The sequence below is a fragment of the Cimex lectularius genome, unplaced genomic scaffold (genome assembly GCF_000648675.2).
Source record: "Cimex lectularius strain Harlan isolate CLEC.00 unplaced genomic scaffold, Clec_2.1 scaffold73, whole genome shotgun sequence".
NCBI lineage: Eukaryota > Metazoa > Arthropoda > Insecta > Hemiptera > Cimicidae > Cimex > Cimex lectularius.
Window position 1 is genome coordinate 24,964 of NW_019392632.1, and position 22,681 is coordinate 47,644.

Consider the following 22,681-nt stretch of genomic DNA (forward strand, 5'->3'; position numbering starts at 1 on the left):
AAGCAATTAGACACCAGAAAATCCTTGCCAAAGACCATATAAACGACATTGGAACTCTAAAATAGTCGAGCTTGAGAGCATGGCAATTGGTTTTTGCTTATAGAACTGATGTATGTATGGTTTTTTGTGCACTAGTGTGTTGGTAGTGAATAAATTTATTGGCGTGAATGTGCTTGTGTAAAGGGTCTTTGGCGGAATATAAGTATACACATCGACCGTCAATTAGGCTAGTTATATCATATGTGCATAGTTATATCATATATAATGCACCACCCTAACTGAGTGAATGATTGGGCTGGTGCAAAAATAATGCAGGTTTTGAAAAGTTATAACTATTTTTAATTCCTTAATTTCGTGGTCCGCTTGACCAATTAATATATTACAATTAATTAAGGTTTTTAGTTGAGATAAAACAGTCAATGGCACGAGCGGGATTCGAACCCACGATCTTCGGCTAGATACGCCGCTGCTCTACCACTTGAGGAAAGGAGGGAAAACTCAAAAATGTGGGGTTGAGATAGGAAGTTGTATCCGAGTGGATCGAGGTCACGATAGCTCAAATGGTAGAGCAGCAGCGTATCTAGCCGAAGATCGTAGGTTCGAATCCCGCTCGTGCCATCGACTTTTTTATCTCAACTAAAAACCTTAATTAATTGTACTATTTTTAATTTTTATGAAATAAAGAAAATTTATTCGAAATATTGGCCATCACAATCTATACATCTTTGCCAACGTGTAATAAGCGCTTTTATTCCGCTGACAAAAAAATCTTTGCTTGGACAATAAACACAATAAAATGTTGGATGGCGTTTCGGAAATGTTTCATATCCTAAGTCCCTAAGTTTCCGCAGGGTTGGTATTGCGGCATTTGGCCTGGAGTTATCGTGAAGAAGAACAAGAATCCCTTACGATTTACCAATGCTGGACAAAGACATTGCAGTGTCCCGTGCAGTTTGTCAATTTCTTGGCAGTATTTCTCTGCTATGATAGTTTCACCATAATTCAGGACATTATAGTGATCAACCCCAACAGTACATGAGCGAACGGTCACCATAAAACTTTTTGGGAGCAGATTTGGTTTAGGGAAGTGTTTTGGCGCTTCATCCTTGTACAACCATGGACCTGTACGCCTCATGTAATGTACAGAATCCATTTCTCACCTGACGTGATGATTCGATTAAGAAATGGATCGCTTTGGTGGTGCAACGGAATGGACGTGCAAATTTCAAAGCGTCGATTTCTTTGGGCTTCGGCTAGTTCGTGCGGTACCCACTTGTCGAGCTTCTTAACTTTATCAATTTGCTGCCGATGGCGAACAACGGTTGAGTAGTCAACACGAAGCTCTTCCGTAATTTCCCGTGTTGTTTTACGTGAAGTTTCTTCAACCGACGTTTTGAGTCGGTCGTCGTCTACAACGGAAGTCCTACTCTGTCTTCGAGATCGAAATCTCAAGACGAAATCTCTGAAACCATCGCTGTACAGTGCATTCCTTTCCTCGAACTGTGCGGTTTGGGCCGCACTTCGCGTTTAAATTCGGACATATTTAATTTCGCAGGTCCTCACTCTTATAAAATTCAATATAAACTAAAATGTTTTGTACAAAAGGTAATAGTTAAAATTATTTTTTTATAATCCATAAATTAGATGTGAGGATTTAGCTTCATTTACATGACAAGCACCTGCGAAAATAAAACAAATTTTCAAAAATCTGCATTAATTTTGCACCACCCCAATTAAGAAAGAATGCATTTAAGAGAGAGTGAGAGTGTGAATGGGTTTGGTTTGCGTTGTGGGCTGAAATGACCTTGCTGTAAGCCCATGGAGCACAACTTTGGTGGCTAAACAGACCGGGTCTGATCAAGACTTCCCACACCCGGAGTGGGTGATTGTCGAGCCCTGCCGGTAATTTATTCGAAATTACAAGAGTTGGTTGTTGCAGATTTGAGCTTATGTAAATCAGTAATATTAAGGTTTTAATTTTTGAAAGCTGAGAAAAGGAAAAGGAAGTTGTACAAAAATAAATCACACAGAATGAAACAGAACATTGCCTTTGCTTTATTCACATCAATACATATCAGTTCTCCCATGTTTAAAATCTCTATTCAAGAACAAAAATGACCATTTTGACAATATTATTATTATTACTATTGAAATGTTAAAAGGTTTTTGTTGTCCCTTCTCATCAGTAAACATTTTATTAAATTGTAATCTGGATTTATTAAAGCTTAATTTCCCAGTGGATCGACTCCTGCATATCATTGTATTTACAATTGTTTTTTTTTTTAATTCATTCGTACATTGTTTAGACGGAAGACGAAAAGGCTCCCCAAGGTGAATCTTATGCATTCAACTAGATCGAATAGTACGTACATACTACATGGGAAGCTATCTCGAACCCGTCTACAAATACATTATTATAATCTATTATTATATTTCTTCTTATTTAAACACTTCAATATATTTTTTTACATTATTATTTTGAGAAAATGCAACCTATTCTATTTTTGTGTATTGAAGTGTATTTCTTGGCTTAAGATTTTTCAATATGTAATAATAATTTTTTAAAAAACATCTAATACATCGTCATACAGACCATACCTATTCCCTTCCCTTACACATGAAACACCCAGCTATGACCAGCAAATAAAAAATTAAATAGAAAAACTAAAGTCAAATAAATAAATTAAAACAAAGAAAAGAGACGATCACACTTAAGTAACTTATTAACACGAGAATTATCACAGATTCCCGATTCGATTCTTACTAGTCACTTTTGTTTCTCTCTTTCCCATCTTTTTTGTGTCCGGTCAACTCAGGAAAACTAAACTTAATTAGACTAGATCAATTCCCATCAACAGCGTTGGTTCCACGCCCCTATATTATTATTTTAAAAGTTTATGTCATTCCAATATACGTCTTTTCTGTTTTGTATTTTATATTTCGACTTAAAATTATTAATTATTCTCACTTAAATATTGCGTGTGTGTACATACACACACATATATATTACATAATATATATATTTATTTATAGATTATCATGTTCATTTTTTGTTTTTGTTTTACAGACATGGATTCAAACATCACGCAAACTTTCACACTCTTTTAAAAACTCCAATGTCAAACTTGCCTCGTTTATTTTTTTAATATATGAATATTTTTTTAATGTTGTTGACATTTTCTTTATTTAAGTTTATTTAAATTGACATAAACCGGGCCTCGGTGTTCCGTTAAAAAATTTGAGCACCCGGAAAACCAAAGGTTAAAAATCCACTTTATGTACATTTCGAAAATTTACAATTTTCCTCGAGCTGGTGACTTCAGCGCAGTCAGCATTCGATTTGCAGTCAGAACGGAAACGACAGGCAAATTGGAAAATGCCATTTCATAAACCTTTTGTACTTTTTACGTATTTTAAGACAAAAAAAATTAAATTTGTAACTAATATACTGATTTTGCAGGTGAGGTGGTTTCGGCCAGTCGAATAAAAGCAATCTGGCTCACATTTCCAATTAGAATGCTGAGAGATGCAGATTTGTTTTTATATAAGTGAAAGTAAGAAATGAAACGGGGAAGAATTGACTCTGGTTTTTTAAGTTTTTACTGAAGTTTAATTAGGCTTAACTCTTTTTAAAGGGGACCAGTGTGCCATTTATGTTTACTTTGCAGGGGGTCTGGAATTAAATCTTAGCCTAAGCTTGGGAAATTTAAGTAGGAACAATTTCCGTGCCCTTCCCCGAAGTTAAAGCCAGATTTAGGACTAGAGGCTTGTAGACCGTGCCAAAATAAAAATTGATTCACCTTTTTACAGCAGGAAGTAGTATTATAACATAAGAAAATGTAATTATATCATATTATTTTAATCATTTTTATTATATTAAAATGTTATATTTAAACTAGGTTTTTACTTGTGTTATTTTATGTACGTACTGACGTAAAATTAATAATTAATATTAACTTTTTGTTTAAAGACATTTGTAAAAGGAGATAGTTAAATTGTGCGAGTGGAAAAACTTTAGGTGGTTTTTCTTTTAAAATTCACTGATTTTCACACACATGTATATTATAAATTGAGAAATTAATGCTTAACGCTCACCTGCTGAATTAGGTTAAGTATATACGAGAAAAATGTTTTAAAATATATTTGAGTAGAATGAATATTTTAAAATTTATTGTTTTTTTTTGTCGACCCGTAAGCTTCGTCTACTTATTCTGGTCCAATTTACGACTAAAGTTTACTTCAGACTAATGAACAATGTAAATCTAATGATTACGATATAATTTGGTATTAAAAGGTACCCATGTCTTGTTAGGGTTTCACCTTGAAAATCTTATTTTTTTAAAAGTATTTTTTACATTTTGTAAAACGTTTTCAAAACATTAAAAAAACAATATCAACATTAACAGGTGTGAGGTGGGAAAACAAGGACAGAAAACGATACAGTTCATGAAAAATAAAAGGAGTTTTTTGTTTTAAATATTCTATAGTTTTATCACGTGATTTTATCGACGAGATAGGCATTTTCTGTGAATATGAATTTAATTTTGCATATCTATATCGTTCTTTATAACACGTCAGAATTAAATTTCCTTCGTTAGTTTAAAACGATCTTTGTTCACAAACTCCAAAGAAAATAATTAGCCAAACCATACGCGCACATCCTTCTTGACACACACTCACAATTTTTTTTAAAATTCAGATTCTTAAAATTTTTGAGCCCCTTTCTAGGGGGATAAATGTTCCCCCTTAACGCCTATTCACGTCATTAAATAGTTTTTTAAAACTCGTATCATTGACATTATATACTTTCAGTGATACAACTGTTCAACTGGCTGTACAACCCCTAAATATGGATCGTTCTGAAAACAATTCCACATATTTTGACTGATGATAAAACTCTAATTACAGTGAGCCATTGTTTTACTTTCTAATTTTTTGAACGCCTTAAGACCCTTTTTAAATACTTAATTTTAATATCATTTTAATTAAATTGTTTGTATATATATTTTCTCTTTATATTTATATATATATATTTTCCGCTCACATTTTTCTATTTACAATCGAATAAATACTTTTTCTACAATTAATAGTATTCCTGTACTAAGTTTCCTCGTATAGGAAAGTAGTTACCAATTGAAATTTTACAATTAAAGATCTCTTGTTTGATTTGTTAAATATATATATTTTATAATTTGATTTAGTTATAGTTGTGGAAAAACTCTCGATATTTCTTTACCACTCACCATACAACTCATTCACGCAAATAAATATGTTAATAAAAAATAAATTTTACCCCATCCCAATTGTGACTTAGGCAAGTGTACATATCGAGCAGAATCATCCGGCCGTGCCGTTATAAATGTTTTAAATTTTAAATTTGAGCTGATTCCGCTGCTCCCCTTAGCGGTGCTGATTCTGCAAGGAATGCTGATCCGACCTCTTCTGCCGTCCGAGGGTCCTCGTGTTGTTCTCCACTTGAGCAGACGGCTTGCTCTTCCTCGGCAACGTGGACGCCTCAGTAATGTCTCTTGGTTTCCAAACTGGCGAGCCTAAAAAAATAAAATTTTCGTTTTTCAGTTTCCTTGTCAATACAATAAAGGGGTGAACAGAGAAGAGGATTTGCGGTGCTTAATAAGAAAGTGATTTGCATTTTGAAACATCGAGGGAGGAATTTAGTTTTACATGCCCGTCAGTTGTGGGAAACCAAAAGACATTTAAACTGTCCATGGGGGTGCGAGTCGAGCAGTCCTGGGATTTTCTCCCTTTGCATTCTCTCTTTTATTTGTGTCTTAGCTAATTGTCTTATTGTTTCTCAGATGAGCGTAGTCTCTGTGTCAGACTAAAAGCTCATCTCGAGCGAATGTCATTTTGACAGTCTTGGCTGAAGGCAGTGGGCGCAGATGTTACCTAAGTCGGACGCTGCCGGAGGCTGGTAGTTGGAAGGCTGCTGGGAAGACTGTATAAGCCTCGCTTGTGATCCCGTCGAACCTGCAGAAAGAGTCGAAGTCGTACTCAGAGTCAAGTGGTTCGGCGTCCTTCCTAAGCCGGAACCCGCCTGCTGACGACCCTTACTACACCCTGCCCCCATGAATTCTTCCTCCCCTTCCGATTTCGTTCCGGGGTCACATTCGTGTCTACCTTTCTCGTTTACAGCATCTGAAATTGAAATTGACTCATTAAAATGGTTATAATAAAGTAAAGTAATTCCTGTCATACAAGAAGCTTAAAGACTAATGGCCAGACCACTTTAATCCTTAAAGATTAAGGGTTAGCGTGTCTAAGGAGGAAATCATATATTTTAACGACTCGGCCAACACAGTCACAATTAAAATGGATATTTAAAGGGCCGAATTACACCCTGGAAAAACCCTTTGTTATGATTGCAACTACCTCCCAGGTTGAGGTCCACTCAGGAATTGATAAAGAAGAAAATGAAAGGCGCACGGATCTACTTATTTTCCTACTGTCGGACACCTTAAAGGCACTAAATACGTATGGTATTAGGTTCAAACTAGTCTGCGAATACCTAAATGGTCCTAGGAAAACACAACAAGGTTACCTTGAGGGAAAAGCTATAGAAAGCATAGAACTGGTTGACCATTTATCCTCAAAAATGACAGCCCTTTCACCAAACTGAACGGACCACACCACGTACAGGAGGGTTTAGGAAAGTTAGAGCTGGAAAAATGGCTTGAGAAAGAAAAACCTAAAGCACTTGGGAAAACGCGCACTTCCCACTGTATGGTCATAGGTATTTCACAATAGACCTATATACTTAGCAATGGATAAAAGGATGGAATTAGCACTTAATACTTCCTCCTCTTCCAAAAATAATCTCTTTTTGTATTAAGAAATAGTTTGGCCGTTTCCTTTCTTCAGTGATGGGTCGGGTTAAAAGCAGGGTGAGGCAGTACCACAGACCCATCACTTAATAAGACAAGAAACCGAAACTCTTCTGATAGGCAAAATAACTTGGATCGGCGAATAAAAATAATAGGAAACGACCAACCTAATCGAAAAATTAAGACCGCCTCGCCCTCACAAAAAATTATATTACGGTATTTGTTTTGTTGCTTTACTGTTTTGTTGCATTATTTTGACAATAATATCTCAGTGTTTACATTTTTACATTATTAAAGCTATATGTTCGTAAATGTAATATAATTTGTTGAAAAGTGAACTAATAAAATAATATATCTAAAATGCATAAAACAATAGTTAAATAAGATATACTATCATGTTTTGAACATTTATCAGCAATTTGACCATTGCTCGTCATATTAACCCTAACTAAACCGTTCAGGCATCCACTGAATAAAAACACACAACGAGGCTAGTTGAACATAAAAAATTAAAATCCTAGCAAAAGTGTCTCGCAACTCTTCTGGCTGTTTTACTTCTTATGTAAAACAACAATAAAAAATGTGAGATTTCCTTCTGTGGTTTTTAATTTGACCTGTAATTTGATCGTTACAGATTAATTTGGCCTGCCAATCCTCTCTGGGCTGGTCTGCCAGACGCGTTTTGCATTTCGCCATCTTCAGTGTGTCTGTCTTTATCGTCCTGAAAATCATAGCCGTTCTTTTCTTTGAACAATATGAGATGGGTAAAAAGCTTTAGTTTGAAGGGACCTCTCGTATACCACTCCTTGTCAATAACTAGGCTCATGTCTAAGAATTACTCTTCGTTCTCTCAAGCAGTGAATATCATGTTAAAAACCAACCGTCGAATCGAGGAATGACGAGGACGGGATGAGAAGGAATGATAGCATAATGCGTTTTAAAATGAGGAAAAACGCTTGCTAGATTTATTATCGAGAGAAATCTATCTTTCAGAAGAACAGGTCCTCAAAAAATTACGGTTCAACCTATCCTCTTTAAATATATATCATTTAGAACAAAATTTGATGTAATTAGATGTGCTCATAAGCTTAAAGGGTCTCGTATTAATATTTAGGAACATTTTTATCCCTATATACGTACTGTTAAGTAACAGAAACAAACAAGAAAACCAAGCTAATATATGATAATCTATTGATTGATGGAAAAACAATTCTCCGGACTTTAAAAAAAGCTGCTTACAGAGTGTTAAGGAAGGGAATTAGCCTAAAGTGACCCCTATTCGTAAAAAGCTCAAGAAGCGTTACCATCAGAATAAATATCTGTGTTAACTGACTGGAAAAATAAGGATCAGCCAAGATCGACTAAGGGGAACCAGAGCTATGGAACTATAACCTATAAATTCCATCCTATAACCTAATCCCGACAAGAGGGCAATAGGAAGACGAATTTTCTAAATTATATATAAATAAAATCAATAAAAGAAAATGATCGACTTTAAAATTATAACGCTCTTTTAATTGTCTACAAATGTTAAAAATTTGAGATTTCTCCGTTCATACACATTGTAGATGGTGAAATGCCGAAAACCGCCTGACAGACCGACCCAGAGTGGATAGGCAGACACGGTAAGGATCAAATTACAGTTTTACTGAATATACTCTGATTTATTGTTACCAACGAATGTAGAAAGTAAAAAGTTGTTAAGAATTTTTAAACGTAGAGAATGAGTCATCTTTCTAATTCAAGCTAAACGAAATCGTTAGCACGCAAAGACATTTGCATACAACTATTAACAAGATGAACAGACGTCAATACTTCAGAAGGTTTTCCTACATATCAAATTGGGCCAAAAAATCCCCGTTGTCCAAAGTTTGATTCTACATCGTAATCGAGGTATTTCGTTTTTCAGGTTACCTTAACCTTGTACAACTTTTTTCCATTAAGTCCCGCGCATCTCACAAAACATTTACCTTATTGTAATTTGATTATACCAATAGAAAGAGCATTGAAAAACCCATGGGAGTGATTTTTAAATCGTAATCTTGAAAAAACAAAAAGCTTCAAAAAATTAAACTTCACATATCCACCTTTTTGAAAAACGCAAGCCTAAAATCATTTATTTTTGGAAACTTTTTGTTTTTCCTTATGTACAATTTTGTTCCACAGTCTTTTTTTTTAGTTTTTGTTACTTGAATTATTTTTAATGGGAGTTTTAAAATCTTGAATACTAATATTTTGATTCCGTTTGTAACCGAAAAATCAAAATTTTAGCTATTAAACGTTAATTTTACATTGGTGATAACTGCTGTTTGAAAAATTGAATACAAGTGTGTGAGGCCAGTGTAGTAAAGGCAACTTTTCTTAGACAGGAACTTCGGATGCTCGTATAAGTTGATCTTCTAAAGGTTCATTGCATCAATGACGTTTTAAGTTCACTGAAGCCTCGTATTTAATTTGAACCAAGTTCCGAGAAGGAAGCGTTGCACCTTGTGTAGGGGACCACCGTTATACTAAACCTAGTTCACTTCAAGTTGGTAGGACTGAGCGTAGTCTCTTTTACGATTATAGCTAGTCATCTAGTTATTGTTTGTTGTACTTTTCATAGGATTTTTAGTATAAAATATTTTTAAATTTGATTGTACTTAGTTTTCTTTCGTCGGAGAAAATTTTATTCACATTCTATCTAATATTAAAAAGACGGTGAGAACCATCAGCAAGAAGAAAGTTGAATCGTGACAACACCTGTTTAACAACATGAGGTTATATTATTATATTATGAAATGGACGTCTTTCAACTCCGATGAACTAGGATCGTCGTTTGAACTCGGTTCAAGACAAACTGAAAAACGCCAATGTTTGAGTTGATCTCGGTTCAGTACTGAACTGAGTTTAAACCAAGCTGCAACGGGTCCTAAGTGATTTTGTATTTGGCTTGCTTACGGTATATACCAAAACAAATAAATCCCATAGAATTCTCAATTCTCTTTCCATTGGTGAGATCAAATTTACGGTTGGAATACAATTTTATAAGCTACGAGAGACTTTATGGAATAAAGCGTGATAAGTTGAATTAACCTGAAAAGTAAAATATCTCGATTACAATTGAGCATCAGACTGAACAATAGGGATTTTTAGTACAATTTGACATGTAGTATTGACCTCTGTTCAAAGGGCACCCTGTATATAAATCTAACCTGTGATTGCCCATAAAACCTAATGGCTGGCCATAATTACATTATCAAATTAAATGGAATTATTTAATCTATCTGAACATTTAATCACTACCTAACAATATTTCATTTAAAATTTAAATAAACGAGTTATTTCGTAATCAATTATAATCGTGCAAGCATGACCGACAATAGAATACAATTATGCATCTATAAACAAAAAATGTGTATTGATTTCATTGTTTATACTTTATTGATCATAATGACGTTCAAACTATTTTCTTGGATCGTGAAATGAGATAATCTCGACATAACAGTTTGAGTGAAAATATATGTATTTCAAGAAGCACCTGTAGCGTCTGATACGGTTTTGCTTCGGCCTCGGAAGGACGACGAAGGAGGATGTGGTCCTTCAATCGAACTCTCCCTGCTGTCAGTGAGATTGTCATAATCTATGTTGCCGGCTGAATGTCTCTGCGGTCCTTTCGGCGGTTTCTTGGCTTTGCCCAACGTCTGGGATCCCTGTATCACAGCACCGCTTTTAGTCGTGTTTTGGTTGTCGTTCGACCCAGAGGTTGAAGCTGTCGTGCCCTTTTGGCCTGAAACAAACACGAATCGTGAGTCTATCACCTCTTTGTTCGACCTGGTCAATTTACTTTGAGTCTGCCTGCCTAAAGTAGCAGTACCCGAAAATTGAGGATGAGGTAAGCCGGTCGCCGGCTTCGTCTGCGGGATGCTCATATTCCTAACTGACTCCCTTATTATTTGCCTGATTGTTTTCAAGAAAGCATTCCTGAACTCGCCAGTGCTGTGAAGTATTAACGAAATAATTAATATTTGCTTGAAAAAGGTCGTAATCAGGGAATTTACCTGTTCGACAAGACGTAAACTTTTTCGGATCTTCTTTGCAATTGGTTTCGCAAGTGGATCAACTCCCATAAGAAATGGGAATCCATATCTTTTGCTGAACTTGCCCTTACTTGTACTTCAGTCACCGGTATTAATACTTGATAACGGATTATCTCTACTTCGTTTTCCTTTCCTTTGCTAGCCACACTCTGGAATGAATAAAATTATTAATTTATATATTAAAAAAAACCTATGCTTTCAGATATTTATGACTGGTAATACAACAGCTAGAAACCCTTTCTAAAATATTTGTGTATTTTGATTAAATTAAATTAATAAAATTTATTGTAAATTAATCGTTTGAACTTAGTAAAAATTTACTTTTACTCTTTAGTATATAAATACAGCCGTTCGAATCCCGCTCATGACAGTAACTTTTTCATCTCAACCAAGACTTTAAGTAAAAAGTATAATTAGTTGCAATAATTAAATAGGTCAATTATGACCGCTAAACACTAAGGATCGAATACAGTTAAATAAACATAAAGTGCCGAAATAGAAGATTTTTACGATTTTTTTCCTGTTGATTTACTCACCGGACATATAAACAATCGTTATGTCCGGCTGGATAAGGAACGGGTTTGTGAACTGGACATTGGGATACCATTTTTTCCAATTCGAAAGTGAAAGAAGGGGAAAGGGAAGGAAATGCAATATAAACAGATCCGGAAAGAGTTGCAGTGGCGCCGAATTAATTTCATTCGAAAAGACAAAGCACAAGGTTCGCTCCAAACATCGGTTTTCATGAATTATTTATTTTTCTACGTGCCCTCGTTTTTGTTTTTGTCCTAAAAGGCACGTTTCCGAAGCGTTGCGGTCGATTTGAGGAGAAAGGATGCTCCATTATTCAACGCAAAACGTGAGAAAGAAAATTGTGTAATCCGATAACGGATCCTTTTAAAATACCTACCATGAGTTTCTTTTTTTGCCTTACTCGCTCCTTGCACAGAAAAACGACTGCGGACTTAAAAACAAAGCACATGGCGTGCAGTTCAAGTCCTTTTTTAATTTTCCCTAGGAAGTCTGAAATGTTCAACCATTCCACGCCTCCGTAGTATAGAAGATCGCCAGGACTAAGATCAATAGGCTAAAATTGAAAAAAAAGTATTAAAATTTCGACAAATTTAATCAAATATGAATAACATGTTTACCTGTTTACACGACTTCTGATGTTGTCGGTACAAATGGTCAAAAATAGCACCGTACTCTTCATGGATCCTTTGCATTTCGTTTATATGCTCTGCCACCTTCTCCATGCCCTTTAGAGCCTCTGAAATAGTATTTATCACTCAAGATCATATTCAAAAATATTTCGACGTTTATTAAGTTATAATTTATTTTCATTACCGACTAAATGCAAATGCTGATCCGATTGAGGGTCAGTCAAGTTTCTAAGCTGTTGAAGCAGCAGCGGGTATTTCAGAATCCTCTGGATTGGTTTGATGAGATATGATTCAAGAGTCGATGAGTGCTGTTGTCGTGGGTTCCTCGAGGACAAAAACTCTTGTAACACTTGATTCCCTTCATCTGAAAAGTTAAAAAAATTAAATACTTTGTTAAATTTGCAATACATTACAACTACCTTCTCGGCAGTTATTTACATTTACTCGGTTACATTCGGTAAAAAGTATCAATGAAGAAGGAAATATTTATGCAATTAAAATCAAGATGTAGAAACTACTCATGGCAATATTCCAATATACAGATGTTGGAATGTTGTCTATTTAATACAGTTTATCACTGTCACTGTAACGGCATATGTGCTCCTGCGGCTATTGGCTCTTCAGTCGGCGAAAAAGGTTTGAGGGAATCCTTCGGAAATATAATTTCTGGATTTGGGGGTATGTTTGATCAAAAGCTTTTTGAGCAAAAATAAAATTGAGCATCAAGGTTATTTCTAAATGTTAAGGATTGTGCAGTTTGAATTCGACGGACATTAGGATAGTCTGGCTTAACACCACATTTCTAGTCCGTTAGTCCATATGTGCTTCAAAAAGATATTATAATGAAGACTTTGGTAAGCCAGACCGTTTATCATGTCATGGAAGAGGCCTATATCTTGCCATAACCTCTGACGGTTTACTCGTGTGTGAGAATTCGACTTCAAGTTTGTTAATGTACAGTCCTAGGCACCTTTTCAGCAGTTGGGAGGAAATTTTTGAAGTATGGACAAGGTATCTTTGAATGCATACTAAAAAGACCAAAAGCTGGGTACAGATAACCTGACATTATTTGGGAGTCAAGGCGCACAAGAAAACTGTGTAATGAACAAGTAAGTAAACCGGCCTGAGTAGAATCTGCAAGATATACAGACCCAGAAACTTAATTTAGATAACAAGATCAAACCTAAAATCCTTTATCTCAGAATGAGTTCACAAAAAATAAAATATTGAAGTGGGCGGTTTCCAGAGGCACCAGCCATAAAAAGATCATGATTAAAGAACCCCAATAATACATAACTACAGTTTGACAGGGTAAAACTGAGGGATGGGGGTGCTGTATACCGGCCACTGGCATCATACATATATATTTATCTGTAGATTAAAAATGAGGAGGAAGAAACAGCCACCCGTATTTTTTCGAATGCGAAACAACTGCTCAATAGAGACATAACCTAGGGTACTAAGAAGTTTCATCCTTCTAATTATGAAAAGAAGGATTGTGTCAACTGAACTGAACTAAGGGACCAGGATCAATACAAAAGTACTTGGGCTATACCTAAAGTTCGTTCCGTAGCATCTTTCTCATCAGTATCATCAGAAAAGGTCAAGATGGTGGTTTGAAAATAGGAAAAACCGTTTAGTAAGGGAGATATTAGGTAGACGGGAGGATATCCTGGACCATGAACAACATGCTTGGGTGTCCAACAAAAGCTTCGCTAAAGTTAGGTAAAAATTCCAAAAGAGTACTTGAGTCCCTACTCAAGGGAGGAAGAGGTAATGCCTAAGACGCGATGATTATTTACCAAAAGAAATTTAATGAGCATAAATTATATTTTTAGAATTTAGGATTAGAGGAAATCTTTTAATTGGAGGTTTACTAAAAATTTTGTCCAAAGTAGGCAGTAGACTGTTTGATCAAAATTGTGAGAGGTTTGGTTGACGTACGCAACGTGATGGACTCGTTTGTCAGACGCATTTCACCGTCAGTGATTTGGCCATGTGAGTTTTCGTTTGTCGTTTTTATAAGTTTAACTACTGAAGATGGCGAAGTACGCCAGTCAACAATATGCATATTAGTGTAACCTACAACCCACTTCAGCTTATCTTTATTCATATCAGAATGTCTAATTACTTATGGATGTTGTTAATGCAAAGTAAAGTTAACTTAATTACTTTTCCAAGTTACTATAAAATTAAAAACTGGTACAAAATTTCAAAAGAAACTGATTGACAACTTACTTGGATGTAAAACTTTCTGTGCTTTGGAATGGCTTGCGCAAAACGAACTATACAGTTTGAAGTGGTTAACATAATAAAGGAAGGCACTTCCGACTGAAAACAATACGTTCTGAAAATAGAAATAAAAGACACGTTAGAAAACTATAAAAAAATTGAGAAATTTATGTAAAACTAGATATCAACCTTGAATTGATTCGGGTGTTCGAATTTGTTGAAATCCGGCTCCATATCCAAGGCCTCCTCTAGGTTTTGCAAGAATTGCCTCTGAAACGAAACGATTTCCTGGATGTTGCCGAATAGGGCCCCGATTTCTGCCTGAGATAGGAACGTCTCCTTTTTCAACGGCTCCAGATAATTCTCGAGTAGGCTGTTCAAATGCTGGAAAGAAATCGCCAATTGAAAAAAATATTTGTTGTACAGGATGGGGCGAAATAGGGATGCCTTACTTTAACGTAAGTCCTTTCGGTTTCGATGAGTTCCAGGACTACTTTTCTAATCTTCTCAGCGTCCGTTAGCTGTCTGCTCGGTGTTAGCGTGACCTGAGAGCTGACGACGCTACCGGTCGGGCTAGATTTTCTTGTTTCCACGGGCGATCGGCAAAATCCGGTCACCTGCTCTGCCGTCTGGAATGACGAAGCAATAAGAGATATTTCAAAACACGGATGGTAAAAATACAAACAAAAAGGTGAGCAAATCTTAACAGAATCAGTCATAAAACGATTATGTGTGATGATTGATAAATAGAATATAAGAATAATAATAAAATTGTTTATTGTATTAAAGGGGGTAATGCCAGGTACTTATCATTACCTTTTAAAATATAATTTGAAATACAAAATCTTCTTAACATTTTGAAAAACAATACATAAATAAATAACTGCAAACGATCAAAATAAATTGGGTTTAAAAAGATAAATAAAATGATTAGCCTAAACAGATATGTATTTCAGTTACTGCAGCAAGAGTATTAGTATGCTCATTCCGAAAATGCAAAGGCTCTCAACCTTTAAACCCCGGAAAAAAATTAGTTGATTTTTGCTGGTTCAAAACATATTTTCTATATTTTTAAATTAAACTGTGCGTATTTACAAATGAAATGGGTTCTTAGAGGGTTGTATAATGGGCAATCAAAAATAATGTGGTGCAACGGTTCTTCAGCATGGACGTTACAAACTAAATAAATGTCATTTGGATTAATTTTATAAAAACTGCCATTGTAGAATATTTTTAATGTTTCACAATTAACTAGCCTTAACTGATACTAATAAATAACGCCTGGACTAGGCATGGAGTGAAAGAATTGGCTTGGTTTCATTTTTTCTAATTTCAGGACATTTCACATTTGTTATCCGTTTATTTTGTTATAAATTGTTTATTTAGCCTGTTTCAAATAAATATATAATTTAAAATAAATAAATAATCGACAAATGTGAAAAATGAGAAAATGGTGTGAACCGCACAGATTTGGCTTGTTTTCATTGGCTAATTTAAGGATATTTCACATTAGTTATCCGTTTGTTTTGTCAAAAAATGTTTATTCAGCCTATTCCAAGTGAATATATAATTTAATATACATAAGTAATCGACATATTTGAAAAATGGGAAAGTGGGGAGAAACGCCCAGATTTGTCTTGTTTTCATTTGCTAATTTCAGGACGTTTTACATATGTTATCCATTTGTGTTCTTATTAATTGTTTATTCAGTCTAGTCCAGGCGTTAACTAACTGATATTAATAACTAATAACCGTATTTTCTTAATGACTCAACAAAAGAACAAATATTGTTCAGCAGAAGCTAAACTAGATATCATTCTGAACTCAGGGTTAAATCGCGACTTGAGACATTTATCAATGTCTTTTGAATATATTGTTCTTCCACCTCTCAACAATATTTCAAATGTGTAAAGATTGAAAGAAAAAAAAACCATATTGCCCCAGAGTACAATGTATTCCTGATTCATTTATCCAAGATTGTTGATTTTTAAGTGAATTAACCTAGTTTTTGCTCACTTTTTATCATTGTCTTCTTCAATAATACTATATTGAAAGAATCTATGAAGAACGATAATGTTTATGATTTATTAAATTCACTAGTTTCGTGGTCCGTTTGAACAATTAATACCTTACAATTAATTAAGGTTTTCAGTTGAGATAAAAAAGTCAATGGCACGAGCGGGATTTATGATTTATAACAACTCAGTCTGAAAAGATTGGTTTAGGTGTATTAGAGAATTTTTTTGTACGTTTCCGTGAGAGCAGAACACAAAACGATGGTAGCTTTTTAAAATTTACATACCTTCAGAAGGTTTTCAATTTCGAAAGAGTTGGCCCTCGACGTCTGCTTGGGGGCAGGTTCGCTGGACGAAGGGGCCGGCGAAGATTCCGGCTCGGCGTACAGCTCCTTGCCTGGAACATTGACGAATTGGTGAAACCAGACGAAAAGCCTGAGGGCGGCGAACATGCCGCAAGTTCCATAAACGGGAGTCTCAGCCGGAAACAGGGGAGACGGGAGTAAATGGGGCGAAGGAGTCATCTCCACGATTTGACTCACCTTGAATGAAAATAGTGGGGGCCTCGGAGATTAGCGAAACTAGCTTTATGTCGGAGGATTAAGTTAACAGAAATAACGTTATAATATTCAATTATAATTTTTACACTTTTTAGGGAGTCAGTGACATTTTCAGAGTTATCCAGATTGAACTGTCCGTCTATTTTCATTCTATGCATATTTCAGACATATTACGCTTTTGTGTCAAATTCATTGGTCGTCTCTGTATAATATTTCGTTATATTTGTCCTCTAGATAGATTTGATAGGGTGAGTCAGGTGGGAGAAAATTGTAGTCTCGTGTAGGTTTTGGTTCGACGACTTCGCGATTAAATTAGTTTTTGTGGGCCTATGGTTTGCGTTCGTTTCCGTTGTGTTGTTTTTATTTTATTTAAGTAACTGATGTGCATGATTTGCTGATTTGTTTTATGTTCTTATTTGTGTTGCGTTTGTTCAGTTTAGTTTGTTCATGCAGTAAGACTTGTATCAGCTAAAATGATATTCGTGTATTTTTCTCCTTTGTTAATCTCAGTTCTATGTCCGATTTTAATTTGTTTATACGCTTTTATGTCGGTTATTATTGTGTTCTTCGTTTGTTGTATTTAAACAGTTTAGTTTGTTGGTACGGTGTCTTTTTAACTCGGTTTAACAATAAATTATAGTGTTCTGCAATCTAACATTTTTCATTTTGTAGGTGTTTAAGTTATTTGCTTAATCTGTATGTATGGTTGATACTCTTTTGTTGACATTTTTTTGTATTTTGGGAAATGGGATTATTTAGGTAGTTTAGCTTGATTACATGCCTTGTAAACAGATTTTTATTGCCTGTTCGTTATTTTTTGTTCTTTCACACAACGTATGCCCTTTGTAACCTATTATGTGAGATTTTTGTTAGTTTCTACATTTCTATTTATGTTTAACCTCACCTATATCTATCTTGTGTAGATAGTAAAATATGCTCGGTTATATAATGTTCTGTATATAATATTTTTGCTGTTTATATTCTTTGTCGATTAGTTTTAAGGTCTGAGTGTAATGATTTATTTTGAGACAGCTTAATTTGTTGATATCATGTGATTTACGTTAGCTAAAGTTATATGTGTGTATTTTTTCCTCGTTGATCTCGTTTTTATAGTTGTTTGTGTTTAGATAATTTAATTTTAAGTTGTTTTGTACTGTTTATATTTTTTTGTTGGTTAATTTTATATTCTTAATGTCTTGCGCTGCGTTTAGAAAATTTAGTTTGAGGCGTGAAATTTATAAGCTAAAATTATATTCATGCATTTTTTCCTTTGTATGTCTCACTTTTATGTTTGTTATTATTTTATATTTTATACAAGTCTTTTTGGTACAACTGCTGTGTGTGTAATTGAAATTTTTCTATGGACAGATCAAGATAATTCTGAAGCTGTAAGTTTTTTCGAAAGTTTAAATTTTGGTTAATATTTTATCGAGTTGAAAGTTAAATTTGATTCCTTGTTCTTTCCTAACAATAAAAAAAAATCCGTTCAAACAATTGTTACCTAGACAACGTTATACATGAAGTCGGTGATAAAATCCATTTTATTATGATAAGGCAATTCGAATACAGGACTGACAATTGCACATAATTTTGCCAAGTTAACGGTGTTGGAGGTCCATTTCAAATTAGATACAAATGTTCTCGAGGCCATTTACGACCAGCCATAAGGCTTTTACGACATCCTTTATGCTAATATAGATTCAGGTAAATTTTCTTTTGCCCACTATCCCAAGTTACAGCGTTTCTAGTATCATAATGAATGCTGTAAAACAGACTGTCGTTTGAGCCTAGAAAACACATCGAATATACATGTGTATATTTCGTAGCGTAAAATTAAATTATTGAGGGTACTAGAGAATTCAATATTATTAAATAAATACAATTCTAACTCGTACAAAAAGTCTTAAATATAACAATAAAATGGTGCCAGGAAAAGGGTCAAAATATGAACACCTCCAAGGCAATAATCGTGCCATTATCCGGAAAATGGCTCTAACTCCTATGTTTTACCCATCGAAATCAAGAACTAAGCATTCCAACGAAGTTACATATCTAGTGTCGTTCTCGATCAAACATTAACCTGATATGCATATTTCAAGATAACCTACAACTCGTTTTAGCTTTAAACCTTGAACCTACAATACATCTTAAACCTATGCGAAAGGACAGCATTCCAAAGAATTTTCATACATACTTAGAAGTAGTTTACGACCAAAGGTGAACGTCATGCACACTTCAAGACAATCAACGACGTAACACTATAAACTCAATGGATATGCCAAAGGACTTAATAAAGGAGCTTATCTAGCTAAAAAGGAAAATTGCATGGGTTATCCCGGGGTTCGAACCCAGCAACGGTAGAACAAATACGAGTCTGACGCCTTAATCACCCGGCTCCCTCGGTCCTCAGATTTCACCATATTTTTTCATGCGAAAGGATCAGTATTCTTCACACTTAACTTCTAAATATGAACAATTTTTGTGGTATACTGACGGCTCAAAAAATAGGGTCATGGTACGGGAACGAGTTAAAGAGGCATAAAAGGGCTCCTAGTTACTAACACCTCACTGTTCCGGGCTCTACAATTTTCTTTCAAGCTGAATTACTAGTCATAGAAAGACGTGCACATGAAATCAATAAAAATCAGACAGCCAGGCTGTTCTAAAAGCTTCACGACTATGAGATCAACTCTAAACTAGTCTGAAACTGCCTAAATACCATAATAATCTTGGATCCATAGATAGAATTCGCCGGATTTCACGGTCATGAAGGAATTTTTTTTGAAGCAGTAGACACCCAAAGAGAAGATGAAGCCTCGGAAGAATTCATAAGCCTAAATCTATTTTGAGGTATAAATGAGACCCACATTAATGAAAAACTGGTATCTTGGGCCAGTAAAGAACTCAAGAAACAATGTGAACGAAGGCCAGGCGCGAGGCCAGCAAAACGACACTCGCCAAAACAACACAATTAGAAAATACGAAATCTCAGATCACAGAAAGGAACTATAAGTTTACTACTTGTTGTTTTTCCTAGACAACGTCCTAAGTAACCGCTATAAAAAAGCGAAGAAAAAGACTATGGTAACTAGAAAAGCCATAGTACATAACAATGTAGATCAATCCCATACTTTGAAAGGAAAGAAAATTTTCCAGGAAAGCCATTAGGTAGCTCCAACATAATAGACGAAAGTTTACGTGCAAAAAGGGAAAATCTCTACGACTCCCACGATCATGCAGATGTTTTGTACATTCTCCTAGAATTATTTGGTTAAATATGAGCTCCATAATTGTCACAAATTTTTAACATTAATTAAAAGAAACTACTAGACGTTTTCAAGGTATGAAGAAAGACATAAAATAGTAAAAAATAAGATTTTTACTGAGTTAACATACCACAACAGAGATTATAACCTGATTTATAAGCTTTTGTTTTTATTTTATTTATTTTTTATGTGACACTTACTCCATCCAGGCGCAGGGACAATGAGATCGGATATCATTTCCTCGGAAATGACAGGCGGTTCAGAAGGAGGCGGGGGGCAGACGAGTGATTCGATATCCACATCGGGCCTAAGAAGTCCTGCTCCCATCTCTGGCGGTTCTGTCCTCGATGATCTCATCATCATGCAAAGCGACAGCTCTTCTTGAAGAACGGACTCGAGGTACATCATGTCCAAGTCGGACACTATGGCACCGTTGATCACCATTATTTCATCCCCTTTTATCAACCCTGTTAAAAAAAAGTTCATGCCAAAAGATTAGAATAATAAAATAAATGCGTAATTTGGATATATTTTTTTTGTTGTGTACTTTTTTCGTAAGCCATAAACATTTATTATTTCAACTTTCTTTCGTTATAAAAAAGAAGAAGTCGGCACCAATTCGACCTTTTGACGATATCAGCTTCACATGCATGAAGCTTCGTTATCTCTGATTAGCTTTTTTATTAGCTAAGCAATGATAGGAAGATGGTACTCCGAGAAATAATAAAGGTTTAAGATATATGAATTTTTTATTGGTCAAAGATCATGATATGAGGCATGAAGAGGTAAAAAGCGCAAGCTTATGTTGCATGCAGCATTCAAAATTTGAAAGTTCATACAAAGAAATTTTCATTTTTCTGAGCATGTGGATATGAGCTTTAGTATGTCGACTATTGACATGTTATAATGATAATGATATGATGATGACGAATGACGTGCTGATTGTGAAACAATTTCGATTCAAATGAAAACTGAAAAAATGTTAGGGAATATGCGCAACTCAGTTCGATCAAACTACATGAAAATACTTTCAGTTCGGTACATTATAACTGGGCTCGTTTTTTCCTTTGAAAAGAGCAACTGAATGTTTAAATTTTAGCCATATTTTCATGGGGAAGTAACAAAAATTAGAGGGATTAGACTAGCCTTGATAAAAACTGCCCTGTCCTAATTAAATTGTCTCTGGGCTTATGCCCAATCCCACCTATTGATTCTCAGGGACATTCCACGTTTTAAATGGATTAAACGGTATTGGCTGTAAACATAGAAACCGATCTAGAACAATGAAAAGCAACTCGTATTGACCTGTTTTTTAATTGCATTAGGAATATCAATCTAAAGATTTTGAATTTTTTTGACCGCAAGTTTTAGAAATTCTTTACGAATATAAATATCACCAACAAATGAGAGTTGTTCTACTATGAAAACCATCCCGTATTTTATTAACAAATTAGGTTTTCCAAGGATTAAGTACAGAGGGTAGTAATGATGAATACTTACATAGCAAATGATATTCTTATAGATCGCGCATATTAATTATCAAACCGTATACAAATTTCTTCTTTTTAATAACGACTCTTTTACCTCAGCATACCTAGGCATACCTGGAATATACACGATTGAGCTAAGGTTACTACAGCTCCCAGAGGTAGACGTACCGTTGTGCAGGGCGACGCTCTTGTCTTCGACCCGGCTGACGTAGCAGCAAAGTTCGTCCTGCCTGTCAGCATTTTCTATCAGTTCAGCCTCTACCGAAAAGCCCCACATATGCTCCAACGAAGTTCTTTGGAGTTCCACTTGGTATAGGATTTTAGCACAAACTTCCACAACTTCGTGGGTGTGTAACTGTAAATTTTGAAAACGCGGATTTTCAATGTCGTTTTAATTGGGAAAATAAAAATAAATATTTACGTAAGTATCAATCATGTCTGATCTATGAGGTACGAAATAGTTGTGGTCTTCCATATCCCTCCTTTTTTTTACTCTTACAAAATGTTCCATGGCGTTTAAACCTTTTCTGGCACACGCACCCGCCAAGAATTCTTCAACTGTCATACCCTCTCTCACATACACGTTTACGAACTGAAAATAAATATTTTTACAACTCAATATTTAAATAACGATTGTTAAAAACAACATAAGACACTCGCCTGATTATCAGGAACGGAAACTTTAACGGATTTGTCCGGCTCTTCCCTCGACATTTGTAGAGAACGACGCGAGGATCCTGAATTGGACCTGGAGAGCATCGGAGGTCTTCTTTTCGTCGCTCCTCTCCCCGCGAGCAAATTGTTGAGGAGACTTGGCGATCTGGCGCATATAAACGCGTGGAAAGAAGACACCGTGAAAACTCCCAATTTGTTCAGAGTAGACTTTGTCGCTCTGGACACGTGCGTCAGCAGACTCTGAAACGACAAAAACACCGATCAACTTTCAATATATACCAATTAATTATTCTTTTCATCTAAGGTTTTTGGTTGAGATGAAAAATTAGCATCACGACGGGATTCGAACCCGCGACCTT

At 35.2% G+C, this 22,681-nt stretch overlaps 1 protein-coding gene across 9 annotated transcripts in view; it reads right to left on the minus strand.

The window, feature by feature from the left end:
* Positions 1-5,001: 5,001 nt before the first annotated feature.
* LOC106662796 overlaps positions 5,002-22,681 on the minus strand; it is a 371,911-nt gene continuing 354,231 nt past the window's right edge. For 8 of the 9 annotated variants that reach the window (XM_024230097.1, XM_024230053.1, XM_024230212.1 and 5 more), the window contains 16 exons: positions 22,308-22,562; positions 22,069-22,239; positions 21,762-22,002; positions 20,358-20,624; positions 16,619-16,728; positions 14,769-14,945; positions 14,506-14,700; positions 14,323-14,431; positions 12,269-12,448; positions 12,073-12,191; positions 11,832-12,008; positions 10,883-11,070; positions 10,669-10,820; positions 10,363-10,611; positions 5,908-6,156; positions 5,002-5,549 (listed from right to left, as the gene is read on the minus strand). In XM_024230097.1, coding sequence (XP_024085865.1) covers positions 5,401-5,549; positions 5,908-6,156; positions 10,363-10,611; positions 10,669-10,820; positions 10,883-11,070; positions 11,832-12,008; positions 12,073-12,191; positions 12,269-12,448; positions 14,323-14,431; positions 14,506-14,700; positions 14,769-14,945; positions 16,619-16,728; positions 20,358-20,624; positions 21,762-22,002; positions 22,069-22,239; positions 22,308-22,562 — 2,988 coding nt within the window. In that variant the 3' untranslated portion in view covers positions 5,002-5,400. The remainder of the gene's footprint in view (positions 5,550-5,907; positions 6,157-10,362; positions 10,612-10,668; positions 10,821-10,882; positions 11,071-11,831; positions 12,009-12,072; positions 12,192-12,268; positions 12,449-14,322; positions 14,432-14,505; positions 14,701-14,768; positions 14,946-16,618; positions 16,729-20,357; positions 20,625-21,761; positions 22,003-22,068; positions 22,240-22,307; positions 22,563-22,681) is intronic. The other variant, XM_024230195.1, reaches the window with a different exon arrangement.